This window comes from Cebus imitator, unplaced genomic scaffold (assembly GCF_001604975.1).
Source record: "Cebus imitator isolate Cc_AM_T3 unplaced genomic scaffold, Cebus_imitator-1.0 Scaffold678, whole genome shotgun sequence".
Classification (NCBI taxonomy): domain Eukaryota; kingdom Metazoa; phylum Chordata; class Mammalia; order Primates; family Cebidae; genus Cebus; species Cebus imitator.
In genome coordinates this window covers 944,361-966,393 of record NW_016107993.1, presented here as the reverse complement: position 1 = coordinate 966,393, position 22,033 = coordinate 944,361, and the positions used below count along the sequence as shown (strand labels likewise).

The window sequence follows — 22,033 nt, the reverse complement described above, 5'->3', positions numbered from 1 at the left end:
TAAGCTATCTGGTGCCCTTGAGCAGATGTGTTTTCATTCTGTTTTGCCAGCTTTTCTGTTTGTCCTCAGTGGGAGGTTGGTCAGCGTCACCTTTTCCAGTGTTACCAGAGCCCCATCTCTCTCAACTCACAGGTCACTTCCATCTTAGGCAGTTTGTCTCTCTCTCGTTAATGCACTCACACATGTACACATCCTCTTTACTCTTCATTGTCAGCCTAATTGAACATTAAGGAAATGTTTTGAGGTCTAATTTGATATAATAAAGAACCAGGAACATTAACCTTTATGCCCTTGAATGTGCTAGAAACCCCTCAGAATCTTTCCTAAAGATTTATTCTATTGAAGTAATAAATTCTCAGTTCATCAGTGCTCACAAGCTTAAAGGAACAAAGGGCAGTAGTCCCCTGTCCTCTCCTCCAGGTATCTACTTTAAATCTTCAAATTAAGATAGTATTTACTTTGACATTTCAAATTGATGTGCTTATTCTACCATAATGCAATCTGTTCTTTTATAGCAGTTAAGACCGGGTTTCTCACACCAACACCTGGGCCTCATCTTAGTTTAGCCTTTCCCTGTTCTTCCAATGCAGTTGCATATTGGCTAAATCAGTATTCGATATTTGCATTGTTATTAACATATGTATGTTATTCCCTCTTCAGCCAAGTAGCATACATAGTTAGGTTGCACTTTTACAATTCTTTATTTTTCCTGGAATTGTTATTTGCCTTGTTTTCATTTGTTTTACTATGTGCTGTGAGTTTTTGCCAAATATTTTAAACACTAATACAATTCCAATACTCAGATGCTTCACAGTTTTTTACTCATTCCCCACCCCTTTTTTTCCTGGCAGCACTTTCCTGGCACTTTGCACTCTCTGCTGCAGTCTGTGCTGGTTCCTCTCTGGGCCTAGAGCATAGGGTGCGCTTTTTTATGTACACACTTTGAGTCACCATCCTAGTTTTTAGCCCAAGGCCCCATCCCCACATTCTACCACATCTGTGGCCGTAAATATCCACACTTTTAAGGGTTCTCTGGGAGAAATAAGCTCTTCTTTCTCATCAGCACATGTATCCCACAGCACTTAGTCTTCACTTTGTCCATTCTGTTGGGTAAGGTGCCACCTCTCTGTTTGCTTTCTGTCCTCTAAATATTTATCGACTCCTTGTTTGCTTATTTCCCTTTCTTTGTCCTTTTGGACTCGCATCTTTTTTGCCCGTCACTATTATTTGATAGCATTTGTGTAGGAGGGCAAAGTGGGAAGGAAGAGGAGGTGTCTGATCTGTCTGAAGATTACGGAAGTCTGTCATCTATCTTGGCTGCCATGTGTCAGTTTTGAGATGTAAGTGTTGATGATGAGGTGAGGAGAAGAGCAGCAGAGCATGGGGTCTGCCCTCCTGCCCTGGACCATGGACCTGCTTTAGGCTGCTTGATGTATATGATTTCATCTAGCTGTTCATACCTGCTTTTTCCCGTGCCCCAGCAGTGAACATAGAGTCGTACCATTGTTTTGTTTAAACTGTTAATTGGTTGCACTGTAGCATATATATTTTTTAACTGTATGAATAAGTTGCTTACCTTAAAGATTCATGCGCTGATCTGGAAATGGATCCATTAGATAAAACAGCCTTTTAATGGAAAATGTGTTTTGAGTTATAGTGGGCTAATTTATTAGCAGAATTTATAATGTGGACATTTCCTATATTCTTCAAAAGTAAATTGAATTAAGTGTATGAAGTTTCACTTAAATTTTAAGTAACAAGGTCTAAGTCCTTTGTGCTTTTATTATTTTGAAATTTGTATAACTTGATTTGTTTGTGTCTATGGAATTTAGAAAGAAATTTAATGTAGTTTTTAGGGATAACCTAAAAGTAATTGGGCTCATCATGTATCATATGTAATTAAGACATACAGCCTTCTAAAACTCATTTAAGTTCCTTGGACACCTTGTCTCAACCCACATCTCTAATGTCTCCCCATTGGAAAAGAGTTCATAGATAAATTCAGGTGAATTATGCCTAGCGGACCCAAATCTGCTACTTTACTTTTTTTTTTTTTTAGAGACAGAGTCTTGCTCTGTTGCCAGGCTGGAGTGCAGTGGTGCAGTCTCGGCTCACTGCAAACTCCACCAGCCAGGTAGGTTCAAGCAATTCTCCTGCCTCAGTCTCCTGAGTAGCTGGCACTACAGGCACATGCCATCATGCCCAGCTAATTTTTGTATTTTGAGCAGAGACAAAGTTTCATCATGTTGGCCAGGATGGTCTTGATCTCTTGATCTCATGATCTGCCCTCATTGGCCTCCTAAAGGTCTGGAATTACAGGCATGAGGCACTGCGCCCAGCCCAAATCTGCTACTTTTATTTAAGTAAGTTGTTTAGGAGTTACATTCAGAGCATGGTGACATGGAACACCAAGAACGTAGAATCAGATTTCATTTTACTTCACAAACTCTTGAAAGGTTACTGCCATAATCTCTTTGAGTGCAAGGCTATGAGTATGCTTTGTGGGACAAGGACACAATATTTCTCTGCTGTGTTTGGGTAGCAGAGGTTAACACAGTTCCCTTGTGCTTTCTTTCTCTCTTTTCTATTTTCTTTTCTTTTCCTAAGGGTAGATTTTTAAATAAGAGGATATTAACCCCATGTTAGATGAATGCAAATAGGTCTTAGCTTGAAATCTCTTGTTCACTCTTGGTTCCAATTTGGTTAATTCCTTTCATCCAATTTTCCAGTGGTTGAGGGAGAACCTAACTTGGTCTCCTTAGCTCTGAGCATCATCCTTCACTGACACATCAGGCATTGTGGGTAGGAAGAAGTCTGACCACAAAACCTAGGGATAAAGTTCTACCCTCACCCGAGAGGCTGGAAATAAGACACACTGGAATTGTAGGTAGGACGCTAGAGTATAGGGGAAACAAAGAGGAACAGAAAAAGGAAGGAGAAGCATATTATTTGATTGACTCCAAGATGCTACTATTTATAAGTTGCACCATTTAAAAAATATGCCATTAAGAAAGAAATGCTGGCCGGGCATGGTGGTTCGCGCCTATAGTCCCAGCACTTTCGGAGGCCGAGATGGGCAAATTACCTGAGGCTAGGAGTTTGAGACCACTCTGGCCAACATGGTGAAACTTCATCTCTGCTAAAAATACAAAAATTAGCCTGGTGTGGTGGTACATGCCTGTAGTCCCAGCTACTCAGGAGGCTGATACCTATGAGTATTGCTTGAACCGGGGACGCAGAGGTTGCAGTGAGCCAAGATTGCGCCACTGCACTCCAGCCTGGGCAACAGAGCGAGACTGTATCAAAAAAAAAGGAAAGAAAAGAAAAAGAAATGCTGCTTATTTAACTGTGTTCCATCAATGATAATGTGTATCCCAACTTCAGAGATGAGAGATGTTAACATACAGGAAAAAAATTGGACTTCATTTGGCGTTTGGGACTTAAAAAGTTTCATAGTTATAGAAAGTAGTATGGAGGACACATTGAGATTTTTGACATGGTAGTAAAACTCTACATTGTGGCTCTGTTCTACATCATTTCACTCCACATCAGGTCCTGGATAGCTTTGGTGTACTGGTTGATCTGAAAGGCCAGTGTAATTAAGAGAATATTTTAAAACTTAACATATAATTGTTGACTCTTTTTTTGATGGTTGAGAAAATCAAATTTATATCTGAATCTCATAGCAGACTTTGGAGGTTTCTGACAAGTCATTTCTTACTACCTAGGGGAATGTGCTTGTACTCAGCTGGCATCTGAGTATCTTCTACAGCCAGGGAATTGGGCTGAGTGTGGATTTCGGTTTTGGCCGTTTTTACTTTTATTAATTTGCAAAAGAATAGAAGATTTGGAATGTACAAAAATCATAAAAATGTGTCAGGTGGTGTTACCTGTGTTATTTATCACGTTAATATGTCTTAAAACATTTTCCATGTGTAAGCCCATATAAAAGCAGGAAACTAGTGAGATTTCATAGTCTAGGGATCAAGAGATTTTTTAGTAGCTAGCCTTAGAAGATATATTGAAAGGTATTGTATAAGGTCAAGGAACTAAATATTAGTAATTAAAAGAGTCAGGCTGGGTATTGGTGACTCATGCATGTAATTCCAGCACTTTGGGAGGTGGAGGCAGGTAGATCACTTGAGGTCAGGAGTTTGAGACCAACCTAGCCAACATGGTGAAACCCTGTCTCTACTAAAAACACAAAAATTAGCCGGGCATGGTAGCATGCACCTGTCGGCCAGCTACTCCGGAGCCTGTGGTGGGAGAGTCTTGAACCCAGGAAGTGGAGATTGCAGTAAGCTGAGATGGCACCACTGCACTCTAACCTGGGCAACAGAGCTCAGAGTCCATCTCAAAAAAAAAAAAAGTCTGGTGCCTAAAGCCTACATATCCCGCTGTGAGAATACATCTCAAGTTTTACTGTGGATCATTGATTCAGACATACAGTTCATATTTTAACCTGTCTGAAATGGAAATACATGAAATTGATGTCATGATATAGTTTTAATTGGCGGCATGGTTTCATACTGGCATATTTTATAATCAGTGAAATCTTAGATTTGATGAAATAGGTATGATTTTGTAAAGTGGGAAAGAGTTTAGTGTTATAGACAGGACTATATTGGCAGGACTTTTTATTTTGTAGGTACTTAAATTTTGAGGACTTGATTATTGTCTAACAAAATGATTGACAAAGATTAATGTATAAATTATCCCTTGTCAGTCTGAATAATCTGCAATTTGGACATTGATTCAAGTTCATTTGGGCTGAATAAATTTTGATAAAGTAAGTTTTGACAGCTGTTTAAATATTGGAAAAAGGGATATTCAACATTTTTCTTACATCCTGAGAGCTTTGTTAAATTTAGTTATTTGAGACCCGTTGGGCTCTATTTTCTGGTTCAGCATGTTGCTGTAATGGTAAAATATATTTTTGAAATTATAGTCGTCTTGAAGTTAATAATAAATTGACCAATGTATTGTATTTTGTCTCGACTTAGTTACAAATTGGACTTTTCCTAAGTAGAGCTTTTAATTTGACAGACCCCTCTGCTTCCTGAGATAACTGAAATAGGCCAAATTAATGCTTATTTTGAATATCTTAGGTTTGTTGCTTTCTTTCACATATTACCTACCCCACTTAGCAAAAGCAATCAATCTGAGCACTTGATGCCAAAGAAAATTCTAAAAGGTCTGGATGTTTTCCTTAGGTTTTACAAAGTAGCTGCCATGAGATCTTTAAGCCAAAGCTGCATTGCTGCTTACAGAGCAGTTTTTGTTTAATGGTCTGTGTTAGAGTCTTACTGCATGATGACTTCCAACTGTCTGGGATGCCATTCTGAAAAGGGTTTAGTGTTACATACTTAAGATTTCTCCATTTCTAATTAACACACACATCTGGAGGCGCTCTAGAACAATTCGTGCAGTTAGCCTTGAAAGTGTTATGTGTGACTAGTTCACTTCAGACATCTTTTGTATAACCAGACACATGGCATTAAATTTGTTTAACTTCTTTTGCTTTTCTCTCCCACAGAGTATCTCCCATATTCATGTTGCACTTTGTAGAAGGCTTACCACAGAATGACTTGCAGCACTATGCATTTCATTTTGAAGGCTGTCTTTACCAAATAACTTCTGTAATTCAGTATCAAGCAAATAATCATTTTATAACATGGATCTTAGATGCTGATGGTAAGTGTTTAGAGGTTTCCTTTTAAGATAATTGGCATGAAAACTAAACTCTAGTGTGTGGGGACTTGCTGTTTTTTGTTTTTTTAAAAAAAGACAAACTTTGCCCTGACTCTTTCTCTCTCCATTCTTGCCTTTGCCTTCTCCCCCTCCTTGCATCTATTAAAAATGGTGGTTTTAGTATCCTTCCTAATTTTTTTCTTTCCTTATATCATGTATTTTGGGTAAACGCAGGTGCATGGGTGTATTTCTCTTTGAGACAAAGAATGAGATTACATACTACTATTTGCTTACAGTTCTTTTTCCTACTTAACATCTTTGCTTTTATTTTTTAGACATATATTTCTAAGACTATTACACATTAGACTTATGTAGCCCTTCTGTCATTGTGAAATACATAGTTTGCTAACAGCTACTATCAAGATAAAGTCTTTATTTAAATAATTAAACTTCTTAATAGAAAGCTAAGTAAGCACAGCTCATGGATTTGGGGAATTTTTGCCTTCTGTTTGTCTGATGTAGTGTAATACTGAGTTTGTTTTTCTCATAATGTGCACTTTGTCTTAGACAAGATAACTCAATCTCCTTAAGGGTTGTATCAGGCCATTGATAAGGGCTCACTTTGATATAACCATTTTCTGTTATTTAGACACTCCTTCACACTTGATATTTTCCTCCTGGGGATGGTTTGAATGGATGACACAATACTGTATTATAAAAGCATTTTATAAACTGTAACTTATATTATAAATGTAATTATTACCTTAAGGTTTTACCCTCTTTCAAATTTGAGAGGAAGTAGTTCTTCACAGCATGAACCAACTTATTTTAACTTTTTTTTGCATTTCAAAGATTGATCAATCCACTTCAAGTTCAGCATGGTTCCTAACCCTGACAGCATATAAGAATATTTGGCTACCTTCTAAACATTTCCAGTTGTACCCTAGACCACCCTTGGTGATTAGGCCCAAATATCAATATTGGGTGTTTTTGGTATTGGTTTTTGGCTGGCCTTCCTTCCTGCCAGCCTGCCTCCCTCCTCTCTTCCTCCCTCCCTCCTTTACTTTTTCTGGCTTTCTCTTTCTTTCCTTCTCTCCTTCTTTCATCTTTCTTTTTGAGACAAGGTCTCACTGTGTTGCCCAGGCTGTTGTCAAGCTCCTGGGCTCGAATGATCCTCCTGCCTCAGCCTCCTGAGTAGCTGGGACTACAGACATTTTATGGCAATACTATTTTAAACATGGTTTTAAAAGCTTCCCAGGTGATTACAGAGTGGGTCGTGTGGTAGAGAACCACTGACACAGGCAAACAAAAGATACATAAAGTTTTCTATTTAATGGGAAATAGCAGGTCCAGGTAGTAGGTAAGGGTGTAGCCACATTAACCACATGCTTAATGAACAGTTTTGTTTTGTGTGTATGTGGGGGATTAGCAGATCTCTGAGCATATTTTGTTTTCCCTTTTGAAACTTACCAGAATTCGTGTCTGTTATGTGACTTATGTTCTCGGTTTACTTTTTTTATATCAGATCTTATCTTTTAATAAATATTTTAATTTGGTCTTTAGCTTTTTTCCCTTTGGGGAATGTGTAAGGAAAGGTCTCTTTTTCCTTTCTTAATCTTTGCATTCCTCAAGATTAGTTCTTTTTTTTTTTTTAGACAGAGTCTCGCTCTGTTGCCCAGGCTGAAGTGCAATGGCACAATCTTAGCTCACGGCAACCTCTGCCTCCCAGATTCAAGTGATTGTCCTGCCTCAGCCTCCCAAGTAACCACGCCAGGCTAATTTTTGTATTTTTAGTAGAGATGGGGTTTCATCATGTTGGTCAGGTTGGTCTCAAACTCCCGACCTCATGATCCACCTGCCTTGGCCTCCCAAAGTATTGGGATTACAGGCGTGAGCCACTGTGCCCGGCCTCAAGATTAGTTCTTTATAGGAAGCCTTTGAAGCCTGGTGGTGAGTACTTTTTTTCTCTCATAATCTTAAGATATGGTCTTTTTCAGCATGAAAAAGTGACTATGGTAGATGTGTCAAATGAGTTTTCTTTTTTTTGAGACAGAGTCTCGCTGTGTTGCCAGGCTAGAGTGCAGTGGAGCGATCTCAGCTCACCACAACCTCTGACTGCCTGGTTCAAGCGATTTTTCTGATTCAGCCTCCCATGTAGCTGGGATTACTGGCATGTGACACCACGCCCAGCTAATTTTTGTATCTTTAGTAGAGACGGGGCTCCACCATGTTGATCAGGATGGTCTCGACCTCCTGACCTCGTGATCTGCCTACTTGGCCTCCCAAAGTGTTAGATTACGGGCATGAGCCACAACACCTGGAAATCAAATGAGTTTTCTATGTGTGTTCTTAGAAATCTTTCTTCAAAAACGAATAGGTGCACATGGATAAGGAAAAGAAACTGAGCACACTGTAAATATTTAAGATCAAGTGTCTCTAAACATGTTTTGCAACATAAAATGATGACCACTATGTTGGTCACTTCTCCACTGCTAAAACAATGTTTTCTAAAATAATATACTCCTTAGGAAAAATACAGTGCTTTGGGTGCTATTATAATCCAAGAAATAGGAAATGTTTTGTAGTAAATATGATGGTGTTTGACATCATGATTTATTAATTTAATAAATTTGGTTTCGGTAGGCAGAGGCAGGAGGATAGCTTGAGCCCAGGAGTTTGAGACCTGCCTGGGCAATATAGCGAGACCCCATTCTCCACAAAAAGGAAAAAAAAGACAAAAAAAGGAATAGAGTAAGCTACATAAATTTGTTATGCCACAATTACCATGACATTATGCTTTTTGTATTGATTTTCTGTTTCATAGATGTGTAGATATTGATTATATAGTAGAAGCGTGGATTGTTTTGATAAGTCTCTAATGAAAGTACAGATATTTGTTGATTATTTATTAAGAAAGGTTGTTACTCATCTAAGCCTATGGTTAGCTTTTTTCAAATTATCATGTAGTGGCAAGTAAAATGTAGAGAAATATACCTTCCCTTGGCTAGGCACAAGTGGCTCATGCCTGTAATCCCAGCACTCTGGGAGGCCAAGGTGGGTGGATCACCTGAGGTCAGGAGTTCAAGACCAGCCTAGCCAACATGGTAAAACCCCGTCTCTACTAAAAATACAAAAATCAGCTGGGTGTGGTGGCACACACCTATAATCCCAGCTACTTGGGAGGCTGAGGCAGATTGCTCCAACCTAGGAGGCGGAGGTTGCAGTGAGCCACAATTGCACCACTGCACTCCAGCCTGGGTGACAGAGTGAAACTCCGTCTCAAAAAAAAAAAAAAAAAGAAAGAAAGATACCTTCCCTTAACCCCATAGCACCTATTAGCACCTAGCCACCTTTCTTTATTTCTCAGCTGTACTTTTTATATTTTTTGTTGTAGTGGTAAAATATATATGACATAAAATTTACCATAGTAACATTTGTAAGTGTACAATTCATTGGCACTGAATACATTCACAATGCTGTGCAACCACCATCACCCTCAGAACTTTTTCCTCAAGCCAAACAGAAACTCTACTCATGGAACAATAACTCCGCATCCTCCCACCCGAAACCCCTGGTAACCACTATTCTACTTTCTGTCTCTGTGAATCTTGTCTATTATAGATACCTTACAGAAGTGAAATCATACACATTATTTGTCCTTTTGTGTCTGGCTTATTTCACTCAGCACATTTTCAAGCTTCGTTTCTGTTGTGGCACATCGCAGAATGTCATTCCTTTCTAAGGCTGAATAGTAGTGTATGTATTACCCATTTATTTGTGATAGACATTTGGCTGTTGTGAATAATGCTGCTCTGAACATTGGTGGACAAGGAGCTGAAAGTTCCTGCTTTCCGTTCTTTTTGGTGTGTACCTACACATGGAATTGCTGGGCCTCCATGGTAATTCTGTGTTTAACTTTTGGACGAATTGCCAGACTGTTTTCACAGCAGTTGTGCCATTTTACATTCCCACCAGCATTACACAAGGATTCCAATTTCTCCACATTTTTGCCAACATTTGCTATTTTCTATTTTTTAAACAATACCCATCCTAATGGCTGTCTTTTTTTTTTTTTTTTTTTTTTNTTAAGGAATGGTTTAAACAGGTTACCTTCTTACTCTTCATTCATGCGTTAGTTGACTACTTAAGGGCCCCTGTCACTACTGCACCACCGAAATTGTGAAAGCAGAAGTAACTGCCAGCGACCACACTGCTATAAGTAATGGGCTTTTCCCAAGTTTTGTATTAATATTTCAGTATTTGGCAGTGTATCCTTCTCATTTCTCAACTCTTCTCTTGTCATCCATCATCTCATTCTCTCTTGACAAATGTGAAAATGCAAGGTCAGAAATAAAACAAGAATTCAAATGAATATTGATCCTTCAGGTAACAAGCTTCATTTATCATGAAAATTTATGTATATGAAACATTCTGTTTTCTGATGTTATTGGATAAATTAGCTGATAACCAAATTCTAAATTCCAAAAGTTAAATATACTCTGTCTAAGGACTTTAACACGGCAGATGATAGTGACAAGGTCAAGACCATGTTTTGTTTTGTTTTTTAATTTTTTTTTTTTTTTCTTAAAGATAGGGTTTCACCATGATGGCCAGGCTGGTCTTGAACTCCTGACCTCAGGTGATCCACCTACCTCAACCCTCCGAAGTGCTAGGATTACAGGCGCGAGCCACTGCGCCCAGCCAATTTTAGAGTCTTCTCCTTTGGTGGGTATTCAATGATAGAACAGTTGAAAAGGCCAGAAGAAAGTTAACCTAGGGTGGTGATTTTTTCATATCTAACTTTCACTTCTTTTCCCTCCTCCAGGAAGTTGGCTGGAATGTGATGACTTAAAAGGCCCATGTTCTGAAAGGCACAAGAAATTTGAAGTGCCTGCTTCAGAGATACATATTGTTATTTGGGAAAGAAAAACATCCCAAGTGACAGATAAAGAAGCTGCCTGCCTTCCACTTGGAAAGACTAATGACCAACACGCTGTCGGTAATGAGAAACCAGTATCTTCAACGTCCTGTTCTGTGGGTGATGCTGTCTCAGCTGAAACAGCCTCAGTAACTCACCCTAAAGATACATCAGTTGCCCATCATACTCTTTCACAGGACTCAGCTGTAACCCATGGAGAGCACTTACTTTCAAGTTCAAAAGGTTTGGTCGACAATATTTTACCTTTGATACTTGAAGAAACTACCCAGAAAACAGCCTCCGTTTCACAGTTAAATTCTGAAGCTTTCCTGTTAGAAAATAAACTTGTAGCAGAAAATACAGGAATTCTCAAAACAAGTACTTTGCAATCACAAGAATCACTAATGGCTTCTTCAATATCAGCTCCATTGAAAGACAAGCTTATCCAGGACCAATTTGTGAGCGTAAGTTTTCCATCTCAAGTTGTAAATACCAACATGCAGTCAGTGCAGCTGAATAGAGAAGGTACTGTAAATACTAAATTTGTGAATAACACTCATGCTACTGGTCTTATACAGGGAGTGAAGTCAGTAGAAATTGAGAGGGATGCTCAGTTAAAACAATTCCCTACACCAAAAACTGAACAATTAAAACTAGAACATGTCACATCTCAGGTATCTAATTTGAAGAAAAAAGAAACTACAGCAGATTCTCTAACCACATCTGGGTTACTACAGAATCAGTCTCTGAAAGAAAATCAGAAGAAGCCATTTGTGGGCAGTTGGGTTAAAGGCTTAATAAGCAGAGGTGCTTCTTTTATGCCACTCTGTGTTTCAGCTCATAATAGAAACACTATAACTGATTTACAACCTTCAGTTAAAGGGGTAAATAATTTTGGTGGCTTTAAAACTAAAGGTATAAATCAGAAGGCCAGCCATGTATCCAAGAAAGCTCGGAGGAGTGTGACTAAACCTCCTCCCATCAGTAAGCCACCACCAGTTCCTCCATCGTCTGATGGCACAGCTGCTCCCCTGCATGCTCATGCTGCTTCAGAAGTTTTGGAAAAGTCTGGAAGCACCTCATGTAGCACTCAACTCAACCACAGTTCTCATGGAAATGGTGTTTCTTCATCAAACCATGAAGACTTGGTGGAAGGTCAGATTCATAAACTCCGTCTAAAACTTCGCAAAAAACTGAAGGCACAAAAGAAGAAATTAGCTGCTCTAATGTCTTCCCCACAAAGTGGAACAGCTCCAAGTGAAAATCTAGAACAGGTGTCCCAGGGTGGGTCTCCAAATGATTGTGAATCAATAGAAGACTTGTTAAATGAGCTACCATATCAAATGGATATTGCCAGTGAGTCTGCATGCACCACTGTTCCTGGTGTTTCCCTGTATGGTAGTCAAACTCATGAAGAAATTTTAGCAGAATTATTGTCTCCTGCAACTCCTGTTTCAGCAGAGCTGTCAGAAAATGGGGAAGGTGACTTTAGGTATTTGGGAATGGGAGATAGCGATATCCCATCACCAGTACCAAGTGAATTAAATGATGTTTCCCAGAGCACACATCTGAGACAGGACCATAATTATTGTAGCCCCACTAAGAATAATCCATGTGAAGTTCAGCCAGATTCTCTGGCAAATAATGCCTGCGTTAGAACATTAAACTTGGAGAGTCCCATGAAGAATGGTATTTTCGATGAGTTTTTTCCACCCTCATCATTAAATGCTTTAGCAAGTGACCCATTAGATCTACCTCATTTTGATGACTATCTGTTTGAGTATTGAATAAATGCTTGTTAACTTTTTTCAGATAATATTTATTATTCTTAGAAGAACTTACTATATGTTCAGGTAGTGTTTATACACTGGACTTGTGTAATTACTTGTGTAATAACCATGAACAAAATGGAAGGCTTTACCTTTGGTTCTGCCCATGGAGCATGTAGTCTGTCACACAAATTAAAATCATTGAATGTGTTCTTTTTGGTTTTATTTTGTTCTTGTAAGAGTCTGAGGATTTCACAATGTTAATGATGAAAAGTGTCTAGTTTTTGGCAGTTTGTACAATTGAGTGCATTAAATTTTTAGATTTGAAATTTTGGTTGTGTTAGTGTTATGGGTGATCTTTGGGGTGGGTGGTTTTCTTCCCCCAGAAGCCTGTTGCCAGTGGTGCCTTTCTTTGCCTGTGTTGCCCAAGTTCTTGTCCTGCATCCAGGTATGCAGACAAATGAAGGGTGAACAAGATGAAGCGGAGCTTTATTTAGTGTTAAAACAGCTCAGAAGGAGACGCGCGGTGCGTAGCTCCCATCTGTCGGCAGGCAGGTTGTCCCTCAAGTGTTCTGCTCTCAGCCGAGAAAAGGCCCTGGAGAGGGTAACTCCTCTCAGCTCTCAGCAAAGAGGAGGACCTGGAGAAGGTAGCTTCCCTTTGCAGGCAGGTCGTCCAGAGGTCTGCTGCTCTCAGGAAAGAGGAGGCCATGGAGAGGATAGCTTCTCTCCACAGGCAGGTTGTTCTGCCATGTCTGTAGCTCTCCAAAGCTCTTAGCAGAGAGGGTAATTTCTCCCTTCTGCTGGTCATCCCTCCCTCTTGCTGGTCATCCCTCCCTCTGCTCAGCTCTGGCTGAGACTGGGGCTTTTTATGGGCCTCAGAGGGGAGGAAGTGCATGCTGATTGGCCCATGGGTGGCCACAGACAGGCTTGGAAAAGACACCAGTTCCCACTCCTATAGGTGGGACTGGTAGCCTGGCCCCCAGCCTTCAGACCCTCCCTGTTCATGGCTTCTAGGTTCCCCCCGCTTTGATCCGAAAACCTGTGCCGGCCGCAGGGAGACGCCAGGAAGTGGGGGCAGGCCCCCAGAAGTGCAGGGATGCCTGAGTCTGCAGCCAAGATGATAGCAGATTGACTGGATCACCTGCCACCATCATTAGTTCAAGAGTTTATACAAATTTAAGTGGTATATGGCATATGAATGTATGACAGTTTTCCTTATTGTGTGTGGCCTTATATTAAGAGCCTACGCCTGTTTGTTACACCAGTAGAGTACTATGGCATGTAAACTTTCCCTATATCACTTATCTCCTTTATATCTCCATACAGAGGATGGCAGGAAACCTTATTACTTGAACTTTAGTAATGTTAAGTGATCAATAAATCTGTAAATAAATCAGTAACAGAAGAAGGTTACATATTTTTGTGATGATATACAACATTTCATGTTATCACAAATTCTCTCTTCCCAGGACATTGACTTCTGTAACAAAAGTGGGACACCATCTAACAGTTCTGTTTTGGGAGAGAATAATAACCCATGCTTATAAGGCTTGTTATATGTTGGTTGTTATATATGAGATAGATGTTATTTCATTTAGACTTCAACATTCCTGTGAGTGAGATACTTTCGTCACACTTTACAGATAAGGAGACTGTACGGCTATTAAGTTGTAGAGCTGAGATTGAGTAGAGTGGCTACCATAGCAGTTGAGTGCTGAGCTTATCAATATATGTTCCACTTCTCAGGCTTCATTTAAAGTAGGATGCCCAAACAGCACCACTGCCGTGGAGATCTGAGTTAACAGCACTGCTTACTGAGGTTTAAGGCTGGCAGCCAGTGTCCTTGAGGTAAAATTCTCTGCCAGGGACTCAGTACTTCATAATTTATTTGTCAAATTTACTCCTAAACTTCCGTTTGTTTATTTTCCCCTGACAAAAGTAGTGCATGTTGTCAAGGAAAAACTGGGAAAATATAAAAAACAAAGATTTTTGACCATGCATTTTAATACTTAGTGATCATGACTACGAACATTTTCCTATTTTATGCATATAGACTTTAAATAAAAGTGAGATCTGGCTGGGTGCAGTGGCTCAAGCTTGTAATCCCAGCACTTTGGAAGGCCAAGGCAGGGGGATCCCAAGTTCAGGTGTTCGAGACCAGCCTGGCCAACATGGTGAAACCCTGCATCTACTAAAAATAAAATAATTAGCCAGGCGTGGTGGTGGGCACCTGTAGACCCAGCTACCTGTGAGGCTGAGGTAGGAGAATTGCTTGAACCCAGGAGATGGAGGTTGCAGTGAGCTGAGATCAAGCCACTGCACTCCAGCCTTGGCAACGGAGCAAGACACCATCTCAAAAAAAAAAAAAAAAAGATTCTGTTGTATCTTTTTATGTATAACCATTGTTTCACTAATCTTTTAAGATTCTGGGGTGATTTATACTGTCTTGCCATTGTTAATTGTGCTGCAGCAGTTATCCCTGTTGACAAATTTTTGCAGGGATCCAAGTTTTGTTTTCCAGGAGTGGAGTTGCTTGGTCAAAGGATCTGCACATTTAAGGTTTTTTGATGATTGCATGACTGACTTCCCTGGGCCCTCACCAACACTACATGGAAATTTGGGGAGAAACGGGGAGCCAGCCCTGGCTCCTCCGTGATCACTGGTGGGCTTGAACATTTTCTATATTGACGTGAGTTCTTTTGGTGGGCAGGAGAGGGGGTTAAGAATTGTCCATTCTGGCTGGATGAGGTGAGTCACACCTATAATCCCAGCACTTTGGGAGGCCAAGGCTGGCAGATCACTTGAGGTCAGGAGTTCGAGACCAACCTAACCAACATAGAGAAACCCTGTCTCTACTAAGAATATATAATTAGCTAGGTGTGGTGGTGGGCACCTGTAAGCCCAGCTACTCGGTTGTCTGAGGTAGGAGAATTGCTTGAACCCAGGAGGTGGAGGTTGCAGTGAGCCAAGATTGCACCATTGCACTTCACCTTGGGCAACAAGAGTGAAACTACGTGTTTAAAAAAAAAAAAGAATTGCCCATTCTTCACTTGCACTAATTATCTTCTCAACAAATATTTCTAGACTGTTGCTAGAAGGACCAAGCACTGTTATAAGCCTGAGATAAAGCAGTACAATAGAAGGAAATCCTTGCTCCTTTTGAGTTTGCCTTCTAAACAGGAAACATATAATGTTAAGTAGTAATAGGAGATATATACAGTTGATTCACGTCATTTTTAATAGTCATGGTCAATAAAGTTGTCATGAACACTGAATTAGCATAAATTGAAATATTGTTCCTAGGGGAAATAGGTTCCTACTAGCCTGTGGTCATGACGTTTTTGTCAAATAATCACTATATAACCTTTTTTGTTTCTGTTTAAAAACATGTTATTGGATCGTTATAGTTGATTCTTTACATTAACATGGCCAGCAGCAGTGTAACTCAGCCTGAATGAAGCTCATCTAATACTGGAGTTTCTCCATAAGGCACATCATAGCCTTCTGTGTTTAGAGGAACACTAGACTGCACTTGAGGACGTGCAGTATTGACTTGTTTGACCTCGGCTGGGAATGTGCACATCAGGTGACTCAAATTTTTCTCTGCTCTGTGCATGCATGTCCACGAATGGCCACAGGAAGCACTGAACGCATTGATTTGGGGGTTACAAATTAATTTTAGCAAGTGGGTGAATTCACAAGTACAGAATCTGTGAGTAATGAGGATTGACTCTATCATGTCAGGTGGCACTAAATACTATGGAGAAGAGGGGTGGATGAGAGGAGAAGTATTTTAGACTAGGAAGACTTGGAAGGCTTCTTGGAGGTGGGTGATGTTTGTGAAGAGAATTCAATAAAGTTAGGGAGTTTGCCATGTGATTTCCAAAAGGGCATTCCAGGAAAGCAAAAGTCGTGAAGAATGAATGCTAGGCATGTGTCTGGTCTGTTCGGGCTGCTATAACAAGCCTTAGACTGGGTAAAATGTATAAATAATAGAAGTGTATTGCTTATAGTTTGGAAAGTTGGGAAGTCCAAGATCAAGGTATCAGCACATTCTGTCTGATGAAAGTAGCTCTGCTTCACGGGTGGCTCCTCTCACTGCACCCTCACATGCGTAAGAGGGGCATAGCGTCAACCTAACCATCTCCCCAGTGGCCCTATCTCTTAGTACTGTCAGATTGGGGATTTAGGCTTCAACACTAATTTTAGGGGGGACACACACATTGAGACCACAGCAGCATGACTGAGGACAGGGAGGAGGCGAGTGTGGTTGAGCAAAATGATGAGGGAAGGCGAGTTATGACATAAGTAAAGAGGCTGGCAGACAGCAGATCTCATATGCCTTGTAGGCCACAGTGAGGACTTTGTCTAAGATGAGAATAACAGCCTCAGGAAGGTTTCAGGCAAGAGGGGAAGGTGATCTGGTCTGGGTTTTAAAAGGATCACTGAGTGGGGAGGCCGTCTGCAGATGGTCTGAGTAGGAGTCCTAGTCTATTACAATCTCCTTGGAGTTTAGGGTGGTAACTGGAGGTATTCAAGAGGAGTTGGATTACTGCTGCATTTCAAAAGTAGAGCCAACACAATGTGTGCATTGGCTGTGTGAGGCAGAAGAGGAGTCAAAGATGAACTCCAGGTTTTAATGACTGAGCAAATGTGCTGTTTACTGAGATGGGTCAGACTCGGGAAGGAAAGAATTTAAAGGGGATAAGATAATTCCATTTGGAGTGTGTTAAGTGTGAGATTCCCATAGACTTCCAAGTGGAGACAATTTAGGAAGATAGGTCTGCAACACTGGAGCTTAGCGGAGAGGCACACACTGGAGATACTCATTTTGGAATTAGGAATGTGTGGATCATGTTATAGGATGGGATCATTTAGGGACTTAAAGCAGCTCCAGAGAACAAAATGGTGCCTTGATCTTTGACTTCCTGGTTTATAAAACTGAGCAATTTTTTTTTTTTTTTTTGAGACAGAGTCTTGCCCTCTCACCCAGGCTGGAGTGCAGTGACATGATCTCGGCTCACTGCAACCTCCATCTCCATGGCTCAAGCAATTCTTGTGGCTGGGACTACAGGCGTATGACAGCATGCCCGACTACTTTTGGTATTTTTTGTAGACACAGGGTTTTGCCATGTCAGCCAGGCTAGTTTCAAACTCCTAACCTCAAGTGATCTGCCCACCTTAGCCTCCCAAAGTGCTGGGATTATAGGCATGAGCCACCATGCCCAGCCTAAATTTCTAATATTTATAAATTATCCAGTCTAAGAGAGTCGTAATAGCAGCCCAAGCAGGCTAAGACAGGCCAAGCACACTTGCTTCTCCTGACCTTTGCTCTTCCTGGAATGTTCTTTTAGTCACATGGTTGCCTCCCTAGCTTCATTCAATAGGAGTATGGTGCCCTGAAAATACAAGGAAGAATGCCTTTTTGTTTTTTAAAGAAGGGGATGATTATCTGTCAGATGCTGCTAAAAAGGAGTAATAGGAGGACTGAGAATTGGCCACTAGCTCTGGCAATGGGGAAGTCCCTGCTAACTCCACATGAACGGTTTCACGTGAACAAGTGTGAGTGGGCTCAGGTGAAGGGATGGTGAGAAAGTGGAGCTATGCACTCACCGTTTTTTTTTTTTTTTTTTTTTTTTTTTTTNTCGCCAGGCTGGAGTGCAGTGGCGCGATCCCGGCTCACTGCAACTTCCGTTTTCTGGGTTCAAGCAATTCTCCTGCCTCAGCCTCCCGAGTAGCTGGGACTAACAGGCGCCCGGCTAATTTTTTGTATTTTTCGTGGAGACAGGGTTTCACGGTGTTGGCCAGGATGGTCTCGATCTCATGACCTCATGATCCACCTGCCTCAGCCTCCCAAAGTGCTGGGATTATAGGCGTGAGCTACCGCGCCTGGAACACCCACCCTTAAAACATTTTCTGGTGCTTTGTGGGGCAACGTGAGGTCAAGGCTTTTGCTCCTATTTTGAAGATGGGAGAGGCTGACACACGGATGTAGGTGAGAAAAGGGCACTTGCAGGAGCACACTTCTCAGGGATGGGATTCAGTGTCTAAGAGGAGGTGGTGTGATCTTAAGAGCTAGAAAACTCATTTTAATACTAGGAAAAGCTTTGCGCCGTGGCAGTATCGTAGCCAATGAGGTTTATCCAAGGCGCGATTGTTGCTAATTGAAAACTTTTCCCAATACCCCCTGTGACGACTTGCAATACAGTCGGCACTGCCAATTTTTGACAGTCTCTATGGAGACTGGTTTTTCTTAAAAAAAGAAAAAAAAATACTAGGAAAGACAAAGTACGTAGGTTCAGATGCTAGGAGATTTGGTGATAAAAGAATGAGAAAGGTCTCCTCTGATTATTTCCTTGGGGAAATAAATAGATCATCAGCTGAGGGTGTGAGGGGAGGAGTTGAACACGGAGGAAGACAGGTGTGAAATATGGGTCTCAGAGACTAGAGAGCTAATTGAATAGGGGCATGGAGTGGGCTTGCTAAGCTGTGCCAAGAGCCCATGGGGAGATTATAGTCATCAGTTTAATAGAGACCAGCTAAGATGGTGGTTGATTTTTCTCCAGTCATATTTAACTGCTCAGGTGCGGGACAGAGAGAGTAAGCGTGAAGTTAGTTTCAGCCATCGTAGAGGAATTGTCAGGCACATGGGACAAGGAGAAAGAGGAGAAAAGGAATTCAGACTCCCTGCAAAGGTAACGATTGTAGGGATGGATAAGTGAAGGACACAAGAAGTGGCTGTATGCTGAGTGGTGGCAGAGCTCAGTGGATTGGAGCAAGGTTCAAAGAATGGCAGAGAGGCACTCGTGGAGGAGGTAAGCTGGCTCGAAAGTAGTGTGTTTGAAATTAAGCTTCCAGAGATAGCAAGGTTACCGGGGATGACAAAGTCTGAAGTATGACAAGGAAACTTTAGGGCCAGAGTTGGCAAGAATCCTTGAAAAATGAGAAGAAAGAGGCACCAAGAGGCCAGCGGCACATGGATTGTCTCCATGGAAGGCAAAGTCATCTAAATGGCAGCGGGAGCTGTAACAGAAAGAAATATATAGTGAGCCAGAACAAAAATCCTCAAGGACAGGCAGAATGCCACGAAAACAGCAGATGACAGCCAAAGGAGCAGGGGCAGGGGTTCAGTCCAAAGTGCTTCAGAGGCACTGGAGGGTTGAGCAGGCAGGGGAGGGAGTGGCTGAAATGGCAACAACGAAGAACCTCTCTCATCGCCAGGCCCAACAGTATGTGGGATGTGGGATATAAGACAGCCACCACTGGCCAGGGCTATAGAGGGACATTCAGCGAATATTCAGGTTTCACTTAGCACGAGGGCAGGGAAGGAACTGTTGGCAGGAAAAAAAGACCACAAATTCCAAAAGGCACTGTGGAGGGTTCGGGGGTAAGGTAAGGTCTAGGCTTCAATGTCCTGGGAGGGTCAGCCTTCACAGGGTGTCTGCGATCAACAAGAGTGCCACTTAGGCCGGGTGAGGTGGCTCATGCCTGTAGTCCCGGCACTTTGGGAGGCCAAGGCAGGTGGATCATCTGAAGCCAGGAGTTTGAGACCAGCCTGACCAACATGGCGAAACCCCATCTCTACTAAAAATACAAAAATCAACCGGGCGTGGTGTCGCGTGCCTGTAATCCCAGCTACTCAAGAGGCTGAGGCAGGAGAATCGCTTGAACCTGGGAGGCGGAGGTTGCAGTGCATTGAGATCACGTCATTGCACTCCAGCCTGGGTGACAGAGTGAGACCCTGTCTCAACAACATTAAAGAAAAGAGTGCAGCTTATGACGGGCTCTCCTGGGGAGAGAGTTTTGGGATTCTCCTGCCTCCGCCTCTCAAAGTGCTGGGATTACAGGCTTGAGCCACAGCACCCAGCCAAGGGAGGCTGAATTCCAATTGTCATATCTCTCTTGGGATTGGCCTCCTGGGCAGTTTAAAAGACAAGGCAAGGAATCTTCTGAAGAAAGAGGCTGTGGGCAGGGTGTGTCTGAACAAGATGTGTGAGGAGCTCTGTGGCCCTCCCTTCAGACCTGAGGTGGTTGAATTGGGGTCTCATTCATTTATATCAGCTCTAAGTGTAAAGATATTAAACGTTCTCTGTCATTTGCCAATTTTGGTTTATGCTTGACCATCATTTTTAATGTTTTGACATGTAGAAGTTTAACATCATTTTACATTCTTTTCCTTCTGGCATCATGTTTTAGCAAGATTGTTTCCATCAAAAAAATAAACTATATATATCTGCTAATGAAATTGTTTCCTTTTTTCCTTTGCTTTCTCTTTTGATGTGTGACTCTTTAATTATTTGCAATGTATTTTGATGTGCATTGAAGTTTCTATTTTGCAGTAAAATACTATTTGGGAAAAAATAGGAAACTTATTGTTTACTTATTGAACAACGTTCACTATTCTTTAACCATTCAGAATACACAGTCACTTATCTTTCACACTACATTTAATAACTTTATTAAAAATTTTTTATTCTACTGATTTATTTATTTTGAGACCAGATTATGAGACTGGCTATTTTTTTGTAATTTTGGTACGTACCGAATTTTACTATGTTGCCAAGGCCGGTCTCGAACTCCTGGGCTCAAGCAATCCGCCTGCCTTGGCCTCTCAAAGTGCTGGGATTGCAGGTGTGAGCCACTGCACCAGGCCAACAAATGTTGTTATTACATTTAATTCCCATAGTACGTTGAGATTATCAGGGAAAATTTTTTATCTATTACTGAATGTCAAAAGTGTAAATACAATGATTCAATACCAATTTTTCAGAAGAATAAAGGCCAGGAGGAAGGTCTATTAAGTTGTAGGGAATTTTTCATCCATCTAACATACCATGATCATGCACAGTGTAAGTCAGGAAAGAGTAAGAAAAGTGAAAGATACACTTGATTAGAGAGTTTTGCTGGGTACTGTAGAAGAAAACAACACAAGATGGAACAGCCTCTTCAAGCTGAGAGCCAGAGGCTGTAGTCCAAAAGACTGTAGTCGGAGGCTGTAGGGCCGAAAGACATGTTACTGCAGGGAGGAAGAGGTTGCTTTGGGAGTTCGTGGTAGAAGAGGCGGAAGCAATCTGGTGGATTAAAGAAAGCACCCCAAAGTGACATTAAACTAAAGCATCCCAAAGTGACATGAAACTAATGATTAAATTTTGTGCGGTTGTCAGAGGCAAAGCATGTTTGGGCACCCCTGCCACATGTAAAGAGCCACTTGTGGTTAGTGGGCTCCCAACAGGCCGGCTCAGTGAACAGACCCGGGACTGTTTCTCTGGGCCTTTTAGCTTTATTGAGTAAAATTTAAAGAGACCATTGTTTTGGCCTAAGTTCCTGCCCCAGGCCCAAAGAACGGGCCAAACCTGAATGGCTTCACTTGTCCTAGGTGCTATGGCCTCAAACTCAACTTTGAAACAGGTCAGTTTTTCAAAAAAAGCAAAAGATTCACAGCAACCAATTAGGAGAGGCCCAGTCAACCTGAGCCAGCATGAGGAGGCTCCTCTGCTTTAATCCTACAAGGAAAGAAACTTTGAATTGACCAGTCTGCTTTCATTCTTGGTTTCTGCTTTCTTTGGTCTTTTTCTGCCTATGAAACCTATCTGCTCTGCTCGGCTCATTGAAGTATCCTTCTATTTATAGATGGGATGCTGCCCGACTCATGTAT

The 22,033-nt window shown here is 41.3% G+C and overlaps 1 protein-coding gene and 1 non-coding gene across 5 annotated transcripts in view; both read left to right on the top strand.

Annotated features, from left to right (window-relative positions):
* USPL1 (ubiquitin specific peptidase like 1) overlaps positions 1 to 12,707 on the top strand; it is a 39,275-nt gene extending 26,568 nt beyond the window's left edge. For all 4 annotated transcript variants that reach the window (XM_017518396.1, XM_017518395.1, XM_037734855.1 and 1 more), the window contains 2 exons: positions 5,537 to 5,694; positions 10,517 to 12,707. In XM_017518396.1, coding sequence (XP_017373885.1) covers positions 5,537 to 5,694; positions 10,517 to 12,396 — 2,038 coding nt within the window. In that variant the 3' untranslated portion in view covers positions 12,397 to 12,707. The remainder of the gene's footprint in view (positions 1 to 5,536; positions 5,695 to 10,516) is intronic.
* A 5,774-nt stretch (positions 12,708 to 18,481) lies between these two features.
* Positions 18,482 to 18,621, top strand: LOC119469489. The gene has a single exon (XR_005198315.1). It is a non-coding gene; the product is annotated as a U4 spliceosomal RNA (small nuclear RNA).
* Positions 18,622 to 22,033: the final 3,412 nt, after the last annotated feature.